The sequence below is a fragment of the Vanellus vanellus genome (genome assembly GCF_965231255.1).
Source record: "Vanellus vanellus genome assembly, chromosome: 1".
NCBI lineage: Eukaryota > Metazoa > Chordata > Aves > Charadriiformes > Charadriidae > Vanellus > Vanellus vanellus.
The window spans coordinates 72,798,569-72,811,168 of record NC_138905.1 but is presented as its reverse complement, the minus strand read 5'-3'; the positions used below and the strand labels follow the sequence as shown (position 1 = coordinate 72,811,168).

Genomic DNA, 12,600 nt, shown 5'->3' with positions numbered 1-12,600 from the left:
CTCAGTCCTCCATCTGGAGAGGAATAACCCCATGCACCAATACACACTGGGGCTGATCAGCTAGAAAGCAGCTCTGTGGAGAAGGACCTGGGGGGTCCTGGTGGACAACAAGTTGATCATGGGACAGCAATGCACCCTCATGGCAAAGGCAGCCAACAGCATCCTGGACTGCATTAGCAATGTTGCCCACAGATGGAGGGAGGACATCCTTCCTCTCTACTCAGCATTAGCGAGGTCTAGCTGGAGCACTGGATTCAGTGCTGGGCTCACCGGTACAAGAGACATGGACATACTGGAATGAATCCAGCAAAGGGCCACAAAGATGATAAAGGAATTGGAGCATCTTCCATAGGAAGAGAGGCTGAGAGAGCTGGGACTGTTCAGTCTGGAGAACGGGCAGCTTAGGGGGCATCTTATCAACACTGGAAGACTGTAAAGAAGACAGAGCCAAACTCTTCTCAGTGGTGCTCAGTGACAGGACATGAGGCAATGGGCAGAAATTAAGAAACATGAAATTCCACCTGAGCAGAGGTAAACTTTTTTACTGTGAGAGTAATCAAACACTGGCACAGGTTGCCTGGAGAGGTTGTGGTGCAGCTCCCATCTGTGAAGATATCCAAAACCCAACTGAACAGAGTCCTGAACAACCTGCTCTAGCTGAGTGTGCTTGAGCAGGGGAGGGTGTGCTAGGTGACCAAGGGGTCCCTTTCCAACCATCTTCTGTGATCTTAAAATATAGCTACTGTTTCTTCATTAGTAAAAGAATACAATTGTACACTAAAATGGACTTGGTAATGTGAACAAAGAGTACAACGTTTAGGAAAGCAACATCTTTGTATCGCTTTATACGGTGAATATCCATGGTTTGGCATGAAACAAGAGACATAAACCAGCAAGAATTTTTAGAGCACTCCAGTAAGTTAGTTCAGGCACATAACCTTATCTTTTCAGACATGTAAAACTCACTACAAAGGACCTCAAAATGAAAAGCCAGATCATCACGAATCTAACTTATTCAGAAGCAGGCAACAAAGTATCAGCAAACTTACGTGTTTCTTATAGGGGGAGATTTTTATATTCACATGCATGGCAGTAACAACTTACACAACACACATACTTATGTGCACAACCACCTGTGCTATAATTCGGACTTCATATTTCAATCAAGTTAACTGTTTGTCTCATTTAATTAAAAAAATCCAGAAAACATTACTTCAGGAATAGAGTGACTTTTTTTTTAAGCTAAAAAGTTTAATAGCCCCAAAACAAACCAAAAAAATCTCTCACCTTTGTGACAACTTTTCACTCTCAACAGTGAATGAGAGTAGAGGCCACAAGAGTATCTAAAGATGGGAAAATCTACTAAACAGATACCTCTATATCTTTTGATCTGACAGTAATTTTTAAAAATTGACTTATCGACAGCATCCAGAAAGCTATGTGGGTCATACCAGCCTATCAGAGTCGGGACAGTAAATGACAATGTAGATTCAAAATTACATAGACACATTTGCCTCATCTGAGTTTAAATGACAAGCTCTTACAGGGTTCTTGGTGGATTTATGAAATATATTCCTAATAGGGCCTAATCAATTTTGTTGTTCAACTTTTTGATCAAACTACTCTACTCTGATTTCTGCAGAGCAAGAAAGTACAAGAGGTCTGGTATTGCAGAACAGCAAATCTACAGCAGGCTAGGTACACTGCCACTAAATACTACAGAGCACATACTTCAGATTAGTTTACATTCAACAGGAAAACCTAAAACAATCTCTGGTTTTAAGATTATTATCTTTGAGTTAAGATAACATGCATTACTGTGAAAAAAATGCTTTATTGCCAATTTGTTATTGAAATTATTTTCTTACTTTAAAAAAAAAAAAAAAAAAGAGGTACAGCCTAACAAAAGAAACTTTAGAATTTACAAAAACAATATGCTGGACCATACATAAATCTGCCTAGGTTTTTCAAGCCCTTTGCCTATTTTAGAGAGAAATATGTATATATACTATATAAATGTTCTGTACTTGTCTGATGACCTTACTCTTTTGTACCAGGATGTTAACCAGTAAGTAGCTTATTAATTAAAATACCATGTGTCAGTTCTTCACAGTTTATAGTTTCACTCTGGTATTGCTATCATTGTATTTTATGGAAACGGTTGTCTTTTGTACATTATACACCTTAACAAAAAAAAAAAAAAAAAAAGAGGGGGGGGAAGAGGGAAAGAGTACCTGTTTGTAGAGCCAGCCACGTCTGACAACTGGAGCATTCGGATTTCTCTTTATTGAGTTTGATCTCTTTCCGAAATTATGAACCTTCTTTGAAGATCGTGATGTCTAAATTGAATTGAACAGGTTAAAGAAAACATGACATCAACATCTGTTGAAAAATCATAATACATTTTCTTTTCTTTAAGATCTTTTTCTTATACATGTTCCTCTGGGGTTTGCAGAATACAAACTGTGTTCCTTTTTAGATAAATAATTATTATGATGTTTCTGCTGCCTTCAGCATTTATTTCTTTTTCCTCTGCAGAAAATTTAAAGAAAATCCCAAGACAAATACTTAAAGATTTTTTTTTAACAGGAAAAAAACAACCAAATACATATCTCACCTTCTTATAAGGTAGACAGAAAGCCTAAAAAGCTGTAAAAATAGAAGTAAAACTAACAGAACTATTATTAGTTATGAAAAATTACATCTCCTGGTCAAGAAAATTCTAATCTTTCTTGCTTCCAATACTGGCTTAATTCATAAGAACTTGTTAAACTTGTTCAGATTTCAACACAACGTAACTCCCCCTTTCCTAACATAGAATACATTTTTTTTATTCTTTCTTCACTCTCAAGAACCTTCACTCTATGATCTCTTAGCTGGTTTGAATATTCTTTATTTCACCTGCTTGCACTAAGGCCTACTTTTAATCTTTTGCCCAGAAACTCCAGTGCTTTTAGCTGCTGTTGCTCATACCTTTTACAAGCTTACAGCTATGCCATGATCGCAGATGATTAAGAGAAGTAGGATAAATAACCAATTTTAGATTTTATCCTTCTTCTGCTTGAGTAACCAAAAGAAATTGGAAAAGGCATAAAGAAACGTGCCTTGCTCCGCTTCATGCATGCACACTTCATTCTTTTCAGCCTACATTTAGAAAGTTTGTTCTGCAACTAAATGAGTTGAACATTTACTTGTGTTTTACATTCTGTAAGAATTAGTGCCTCAGAGACCATGCGATGTGATACAGCAAAGTATCCCTCTCTGCAAAAGAAATGAATTTCAAATAAGTTTTTTAAGCTGTGTTCATGGATCTGCTCCAAATCCACCATTTGAACTGAGACAATATAATCCTGTGTTTCAGCTTCCCCATCTCTGTTACTGAGACTAATCATAAGGTTATGCAAAGTTCCTAAAGGAGGAAGGCTAAACAAACCTTGGGTTTTGTTGCAAATTAGGGTATGGGGTTTCTTTGTGGAAATTCCCTCAACACGCATCACAGAACTGAGTTAGGTTTTAGACGTGCTTCAGAGAGAATTCCACAGTAGGTTAAAAATCATAAACTGAAACCTGCAATTTAAAATGATGTGCAGCTTTTGTCAATGATGCCATTAACTGAAGAACAGAATATAGCTTAGCCAAAAAAGAGTAATATTACAAAAGCTATGTGTGTTTGTCCTAAGCCTACAACACAAGGAAATAAGGTCGCTTTGTATTTCTTTTCTGAAAGAATCAGGAGGGAATATAAAAACAGAGCACTTCTAATTTCCCTTGGAGATACAGAAATTTGACTCAACTTTGTTTGGAAAGCAAGACAGAGCAAGCAATTGAGAACCTAATTACAAATAACAGAAAAAGATCTTTCACATTTTCATTTGAGAAATTCTACCAGCGCAAAACTGACAAAGGTTCATAAGAAGCCAAGAGAATTACAACATTCAGCTGTAAAAAAGGAATATACAGAGAACCTATGACAATCCAGAGCACATTATAAAATTAACTCTATATCCTTCTCAGTTAACTTGTATGCCTATTACATTGGCATATCACACAAGAGCTGTGCCAAGATTTTGATCAGAAGTAATTTATAACACTCATACCTGCTCCAATACTAGGTATTAAAGGTTCAAAACCTCTCAAGAGTCTTCCCAGAATTCCTGTGCTTGTACAATGACTAAACACATTAAGGATGTTTCTGATAACATAACCAACCACAAGTACTACTAATGTCAAGTCTAATAACAAATTCAGATAAAATACATAGATATCTTTTAGACAGGTCTGATAACAAACCATATTGACTCCAACTTCACAAAGTTTTAATGGGTTAATTATACATCTTACCAACCATGAATACAAACTTCCACTAATTAAACAGAGCATCACAATTGCTTTCTAATTTTAGTTAATACAGAGATCACTTCAGATGACTCGTGATCATTTTTCCACACACTGCATAAAGAGAATAACTCTTCACAACAAATTCTGAGCCTAGAGACAATGAGTATTTTAGGATGTTGAAATATCATAGGTGTATATATAAACTAATTCTGAGTTCTCAAACTTTTTAGATCTCCTCTTCTACTTGTTATGTCTGTGATCCTTGGCCATCCCATGTTCCCTCACACACATATCTAATATATCTCAAACTGGGGAAACAGGAAGGGGGGGGATGGGGAGGGGGGGGGGAGAGAACTGAAGGGTTCAAATACTTTTTATCCCACAGCACTGAAAATACAGGACATACTGCACAGCTCCAGATTCTGGAGAAGGCAAAGAGAAATGGAGGATAGTAAATGAAGGATCCAACGACTAATCACTTGCTGAAAGGTGTAGAAGGTAACAGAGCTAGCAAGCCTATAGTACCATCTGGTACCATCTGACTCGTTCTAAGGAATCATCCTAGCAACTGTGATGTCTCCAAAACCAGAGCCTACAGGATGGACCCTGTTCCAGTACTGAGAAAGAAGCCAGCAAGTTCACTCACTGTCATTCACTCTTTCCCAAACATGAAGAAAACAAACAGTGGCAGGGTTTTGAACTCTGGCCAACAGACCAGGCAGTAGCTGGGGCTGCGCGATTCATCACTCTGCAAGCTGCTCTTCTCTGCTCAGCTGGTAGAGAGGACACAGGGTTTATATAAGCCCATGATGCAGAATGCAAAGGCGAAGATTGGGAAAACTGGGAACCGCCCACTGTAGGTGAAGATCAAGTGCGAGACCACCTGAGGAACCTGAAGGTGCACAGGTCCATGGGACTTGATGAGATACATCCGCGGGTCCTGAGGGAACTGGCAGATGAAGTCGCTAAGCCACTAGCCATCATATTTGAGAAGTCGTGGCGGTCTGGCGAGGTTCCTGCCAACTGGAAAAGGGGAAACATAACCCCTATTTTCAAAAAGGGAAACAAGGAAGACCCAGGGAACTACAGGCCAGTCAGTCTCACCTCTGTGCCTGGCAAGATCATGGAGCAGATCCTCCCGGAAACTCTGCTGAGGCACAGATAAAACAAGCAGGTGATTGGTGACAGCCAGCACGGCTTCACCAAGGGCAAGTCATACCTGACAAATTTGGTGGCCTTCTACGAGGGGGTTACAGCGGTAGTGGACAAGGCAAGGCCAACTGATGTCATCTACTTGGACTTGTGCAAAGCGTTTGACACTGTCCCACACGATATCCTGGTCTCTAAATTGAAGAGACATGAATTCGACAAATGGACCATTCGGTGGATAAAGAACTGGCTGGACGGTCGCACTCAAAGAGTTGCGGTCAACGGCTCAATGTCCAAGTGGAAAGCAGTGATGAGTGGCGTTCCTCAGGGGTCAGTACTGGGGCCTGTACAACATGTTTGTCAGCGACATGGACAGTGGGGTCGAGTGCACCCTCAGCAAGTTTGCCGATGACACCAAGCTGTTTGGCAAGGTAGACACACTGGAGGGGAGGGATGCCATCCAGAGGGACCTGGACAGGCTGCAGAGGTGGGCCCAAGCCAACCTCACGCAGTTCAACAAGGCCAAGTGCAAGATCCTACATCTGGGTCGGGGCAATCCCAAGCACAAATACAGGCTCGGTGGGGAATGGCTGGAGAGCAGCCCTGAGGAGAAGGACCTGGGGGTGCTGATTGACGAGAAGCTCAACATGAGCCAGCAATGTGAGACTGCAGCCCAGAAGGCCAACCGTCTCCTGGGCTGCATCAGAAGAAGTGTGGCCAGCAGGTCAAGGCAGGTGATTCTGCCCCTCTACTCCACTCTCGTGAGACCCCACCTGGAGTACTGCATCCAGCTCTGGAGTCCCCAACATAAGGAGGACATGTACCTGCTGGAGCGTGTCCAGAGGAGAGCCACGAGGATGATCCGAGGGCTGGAGCACCTCTCCTATGAGGAGAGGCTGAAAGAGTTGGGGCTGTTCAGCCTGGAGAAGAGAAGGCTTCGGGGAGATCTTATTGTGGTCTGCCAGTACCTAAAGGGGGCCTACAGGAGAGCTGGGGAAGGACTTTTTACTAGGGCATATAGCAATAGGACGAAGGGGAATGGCTTTAAACTGGAAGAGGGCAGGTTTAGATTAAACATTAGGAAGAAGTTTTTCACTTTGAGGGTGGTGAGGCACTGGAACAGGTTGCCCAGAGAGGTTGTTGAGGCCCCATGCCTGCAGCTATTCAAGGCCAGGCTGGATGTGGCCTTGGGCAACCTGGTCTAGTGGGAGGTGTCCCTGCCCATGGCAGGGGGGTTGGAACTCAATGATCTTCAAGATCCTTTCCAACTGAAACCATTCTATGATTCTTCCCCAGTTTAAGAACCAATACAAAAGTAATGAATTAATACTAAACTTATTACATCTATATTTGAAAAACACGGGCTGAGAACCTCGCTGATTAGGAAATTTTCTCCATGTGAACTCAAAGACAGGAAATCTAAATCTTCGCTAGTTTCAACTTCTGTTTAAAAATATGTTTCCAGTCTTCAAGGCTTACATTATCTTCCAAACCACAAACCAACATGATGCTGCCTTCTGGATTTTGTAGGCAATTTCAGTGCCTTCCAATGTTACAGTTTTCCATGAACTGAGTGGGTTTCTGCCTCGGCATTTGAGCTTGGACCAGGAGGTTGCTCTTGAAGCAAATCTCCCAATCATTCACTCTTACTGTGCTTTGGTTTGCATAGTATAGCAAACTGGATTTATTTTAGATGAGACTAAAATGTAAGACGCACAAGGAGCACTACTGGACTAGTCTGAATATAAACCATGAAAACACAGTACAGATGTCCGGCCCTGAGCACCAATACTGCTCTTCACATTGCTCCTCTTCACTATGCTGGTTACTAACACATCTCATGACTGCTACTCCGAAATTTCTGGCTAACCTTAATCCTGAGAAGGCATGTACGGCTAAACTAGCCATTTAAAGCTGGACTGGCTTAAGCACTGTATGAAATATCTATAAAAAAACTGATGAATATTTATAAACAATGTGATAGCCCTAGCTGTAATGGAGACAGGAGGAGCTCTGCAGCAGCTATCCTGGGCTAACACTGCATTCCACTTACCGTGAGAAAATTGTTAGCCTTATTCTGCTGATAATCAGGACAGCAATGAAGAGCAGGGGAGATGAACTGTGAAGGGTGACTGGTAATGTGACTGACTTTACACATTAAAAAGGTGATTCCCTGAATGCATTTCAGGACATATAATCATATTTGTCTAGGTAGTGATTTAACAGCGGGGAAAAAAAATAAGAAAGAAGAAAAACACAAAACCAACTTCTTAATTTTAAAAAGAGGGGTGGAAATATATACCTCTGTAGCAATCTCAAGCCTATGTAGATCTTTTTCACAGTCAGAGGTCTGTGCTAGTGGCTTCAAGTTTAGAAATATGCTTCAAGCTAACAGGGAAAAAGCAGCACTTAGCAGAGCTGTAGTGTGCTATTTGGCCAGCATCAGGTACATTGTGGGAAAAGACAATTAGAAATAAGACTTTTACTGGGGACAGACTGATTTTTGCCTCACCTCATTTTAGCCTCTAGACAGCAGCAGCATTAGACTCCAGTGAGTCTTTCTGCCACAAAGTAGAAACTTCTCCAAGTTTTATATCTATGCAGGATCAATTAACATTAATAAAAGGGAGAATTTATTTCTATGCCCCTCAACTGTCTGAAACTTCAGTTGTGCCACAAACTTTTCTTCCATTCCTTATTACCTTCCACTGTTAGGTGTGTTCATGAGTTATCTCTGAAAACAGAAACACCTAAAAAATAGGTGTGGCAACACATGAAGCTATCTTCTACTCTGTAATTTACCTTCCTCACCAATATTTTACTCTCCTCTTATTGTGCTGCAATACAGGGAGCCTCTACATGTTATATTCAAAGGTTGATAACACAGCTGAGAATTTCAGCTTCTTCTGTTGGGAGATACGAATAAAAACAAAGAAGAAAATCAATTGTTGTACCAAGGTACAACCAGTGGGGGACTTCTACATAATTATCTCATTAGCCTTAAATAACCACCAGAAAACGATGGCTAATATTAGCTGTGGTTCTACTCTGAAAGTATTCATGTCCTGAAAACAAAATGTTTAAAACGGTGTTGCAGTTATTCAGGTGAATTTACATTGGAAAACTGATGTACAGTAATTGTACATAGTCATAGTAATCGTATTAATATTTTAAGTGCATTTAAATAACAGACAGAAGGAATAAAAAGAAGAACAGAAGTCTATTTTTTCAAAGTATAATCATTTCCACAGGAAGCTAAAGTGTCATTATCAATGAAAGTAAAGAAATTGCCATAGCAATCTCAATTTCCTTCTAGAGCACTATGAAACAAACACGCTAAAGGGCATTTTAAACTTCTGTTTTGAAAGCTGCGTGTGAAAAATATGTTGGTAAAACACATGCTCCTAAATTGCAATTTCTTTCCTACATTTAACCTGAGAGTGCTTCCTAGTTAGTTGTGTTGTAATTCATTTTCTGTCTAACTTTGCAATCTAAGTCACTATTACAACTCTAAACAATACATTATCTTGGGTTTTTTGGTTGCTTGGTTGCTTTAGAGCTTAGCTGGTTTGGGGTTTGCTTTTTTGTTGTTGTTGGTTTGTTTTGTTTTAAATTGGCTTTCCTGCATGGACTTATACATATGAAAGTTGCAATTATGGATTTTGTTACTGTTTATAATTCATCTGTGATTCCTTTTTTTCTCCCAGCATCACAGATAGACTAAGAAACCTTTCTCATTAAATAATAGTTTCCTAATGTAGGTCAAAGATTCTGCCTGTCTAACGAGACATTTAAAACAACAAAAAAAAGATTCCGAAATGCACTTAAAGAAATCTTACTATGTTTTACTACCAGACGGAAAAGAAATTATTTTAATCCAAGTTTCTGAAATCAAGGAATTTTCTCAGTTAAAACACATTTCAAAGTTTATTTATCTCTTGTAGGCTGGATTAATCTGCTGAAAAGCACTTCTCAGGGTTAAAGTTTTCAATGACCAGCAAAAGTATGGGGCTTTCTTCCTTGTTTAAATGTTAATTGCTGGGTAGAAAAGATGACAGGGCTCTTGTCTGTCATCACCGATCAAAGTTGTTACCTTGGTGTCCTAGCAAACTTGAGGAAATTCTGACTTATGTAGCAAATGCACTTTGCTTTTATGAAAGCTGTCCAAAGATGGAAAAAAATGCATGCAATAGCCTCATCAGACATATCCAAGAAACTTACAGTAGCTATAATTGAATCCCTCACCTCAATAAACATCTGGGCATTTACCTTCTGAGAAGCTGGGTGAACGGAGAAAGTGGGACACAAATTCAGGTGGCCTATGAATCTCCAGGACTTTTCCCAGGATTTTTTTCCTAGGAAACCAGGACTTCTGGTCCAATGACAGCAAATGATGTCATCTGCCCTTTAATTTTACCACAAGGTCACCTTCCATCTCTCTTGTAACTACCTCTTACACACAATTACAATCCTCTGTTTTACCTGGAGATATATAGCCAATTGTTTGCGACTGAGCAATTTCCATAACAATGCTTACCCACATGTCTGATCAGTCAGTCAAGATTTTGCTCCTTCACACTACTTGGAAAGGTCAGATTCTATAAACAACTTAAGGATGTGCAAATCATAAGATCTGAGATACCCGATAAAAATTACAGCTTCAGTGATAATTTGTTTCAGACACCTCAGTTTCCAAATTAAACATAAAAGGAGACAAGTGCCCTGAAAAAGATATATGCTTTGTTTCTTTTTTTCAATGGAATACTAATATATAGCACTGTCTAGTACCTTATGGAGTAACTGAATGATTTTAATTTTAATTTAATTTCTACATAAAGACTTACTCTGCCCACAGGGCTCATTGGATGAGCAGCGTAATCTGATGTCAGATTATAGTTAGTTGCTTCACATATCATGCTTATTGGTCGCTCCTTCTTTTCTTCAGATGTCATTGCTGCAGCAGTCCTGAAAATAGAATATGTAATAGCACTAGAACATGCTGTGTGTGCAGACTGCTATTAAAAAGCACCCCTAGATGTATCCTAATACAGCCTGTGTCCTACTTTTTCAATTTGAAAGCAATTCACACTTCACTGCAAAGTTACCTGCACCGTGTTTTAAACTGAAATGTATTATAGATGAATTTTAAGACGTTTTAAAATAGGATTTCTCTATTAGTGTAAGGTGTTGGTGGGAGGGAAAAAGACAGGTATAAGCATGAGATGGAAATGGGAAGAAACACTCTCCAAAGGCCCTGTATGGCTTTGCCCCACTTCAGCGAGAACATGCATGCTTGCCAAATTTCACATATTGCAGTTCTGATGGTTTTCACTCTAGCCACCAAATAACATGTTGCAGCAATGGTGGTGAGTAGGACACCCAATATGCAGCCACTTATAAAACTGTAAGGTCAGGTATGACTCCTGTGCGTACCTTATCATATTATTGTGTATTCTACAAAATTAATGCAAAGATAGCAAAACCAAGTTATTATCCAGTGATTCAGAAAGTGTCTCAACTGGCCAAGAAAACAACCCATTGAGAAGAAACTATGAGGCAAAACATGATAGAATAAAGGCACATAATTGTCCCTAAGTGATTACAAAATTTATTCCTTTTTGGAAGCTTATTGGATTATTATTTTATACATAGGTAGTTTTCTAACACTACAGAATAATTAAAGTGACAAGTGGAAATTCACACAGTGCATAAACACGATGCACTTCTATCATACAACTAATTCGGGCTATGCTTTTTGTCTTAAAATAGTATTAAATATTTAATATTACTTTCAAATAATTTAAACAAGCAAAACATGTTATATGCTAATCTGATTTGGAAAAAATAAATTAAATACTGCGATTTGCAAACAGCGAATCTTACTTCAATATTAATAAGTTTTAAAACATGTATTTCATAGACTGAAACAGCTGCCACTTACTGTTCATTCACAACAAAAATACAGTTGTCCTGCGATGGCTGTCCAGTTACTGGATGTTTGCAGGTTACTTTTCGTTCATTATGACTGCAGAAGAGAGATAATAAAAATTATTAAGCAATAATATTTTTATTTTCCAACTCAAGTATATAAATCCAGTACAAAGAGCAGATCAGCCCAGTGAAAACAATTATGGGTATTTCATTACAGCATATAACAATGTATGCGTATACACACACAAACACACACACATATATATAAACTAATAAAAAGGATGATAACAGGTATTAAAGAATCTTCATTAATACTCTGGAAAGAGATGGAAACATTGACACTGGGTTCGTAATGGTTTTGAATTTAAAAACTAGAGCAGTAAGAGCATTACTAGTTCATACATGATCACCAATAATTCACTTCAGCTAAGCCTTTATATAGTCATAAATAGGATTTCAGCTAGACAGGGACAAGTTAAACATAACTGCTCTGTATGGATAAAACACCACTGCTGCAAAAGCAATTGTCTTCTAGCTTAGGACATGAAGTTCCCAGTTTAAAATTTTCCGATAATACAGATAAATATTCAGTGACTGGAACAAGAGTGATGAGTTGCAATCATAGTTCTACTATCTTTTGCTGGTGACTTTTAATTCCAAGTGCTACTCCCCTGCAGCGATCTTGGGAGTACCTTCAAGGGGCAAGGAGCCTGCCAGCTAAGGGCTTCACCCTCATCAGCTCAAAACGCTCGCTTTGCAGTGTCTTATTCCCCTGAACTGCAGGTGTTGCTAGATCACAGCAGCTCCCACAGTTTGGAAGAAATTGCCAAAATTCAGCGACTATCAACTGCTGCCACTCAAGACAGAAATGGTTCGACTTGAGCCCTCCAGCCCTGGAGGGCAAGGAAGAGAAAGAGAGAAGAGGAATTGCCTTGACTGCCAACCAGATATGTCAATCAGCTGATGGTTATCTGTCGTCCCTGCTGCGGAGCGGGGTTTTTCTACCCCCGGCTTCCATGCAAGCGGCAGGGTCTCAGCCCCAGTTATGCTAGGAGCATACCCGAGAGCGGGGAGCTGCCATCTGGCACAGCAGCAAGACTATGCAGCTACGAGAGGCAATGGTGGCTGACCTGCAGTCACCCCCTCTGGACTCCCTGGCCTCAACACGTAGGAAAGAGAGCA

General features: G+C 39.7%; 1 protein-coding gene across 1 annotated transcript in view; it reads right to left on the bottom strand.

Moving 5' to 3' along the window:
- The window catches only part of LOC309684146 (pleckstrin homology domain-containing family A member 5-like), a 70,610-nt gene extending 60,158 nt beyond the window's left edge, over positions 1-10,452 (bottom strand). Inside the window, exons 1-2 of the mRNA XM_082498173.1 lie at positions 10,332-10,452; positions 2,235-2,339 (exon numbers count right to left, since the gene is read on the bottom strand). Coding sequence (XP_082354299.1) covers positions 2,235-2,339; positions 10,332-10,439 — 213 coding nt within the window. The 5' untranslated portion in view covers positions 10,440-10,452. The remainder of the gene's footprint in view (positions 1-2,234; positions 2,340-10,331) is intronic.
- Between the last annotated feature and the right edge of the window lie 2,148 nt (positions 10,453-12,600).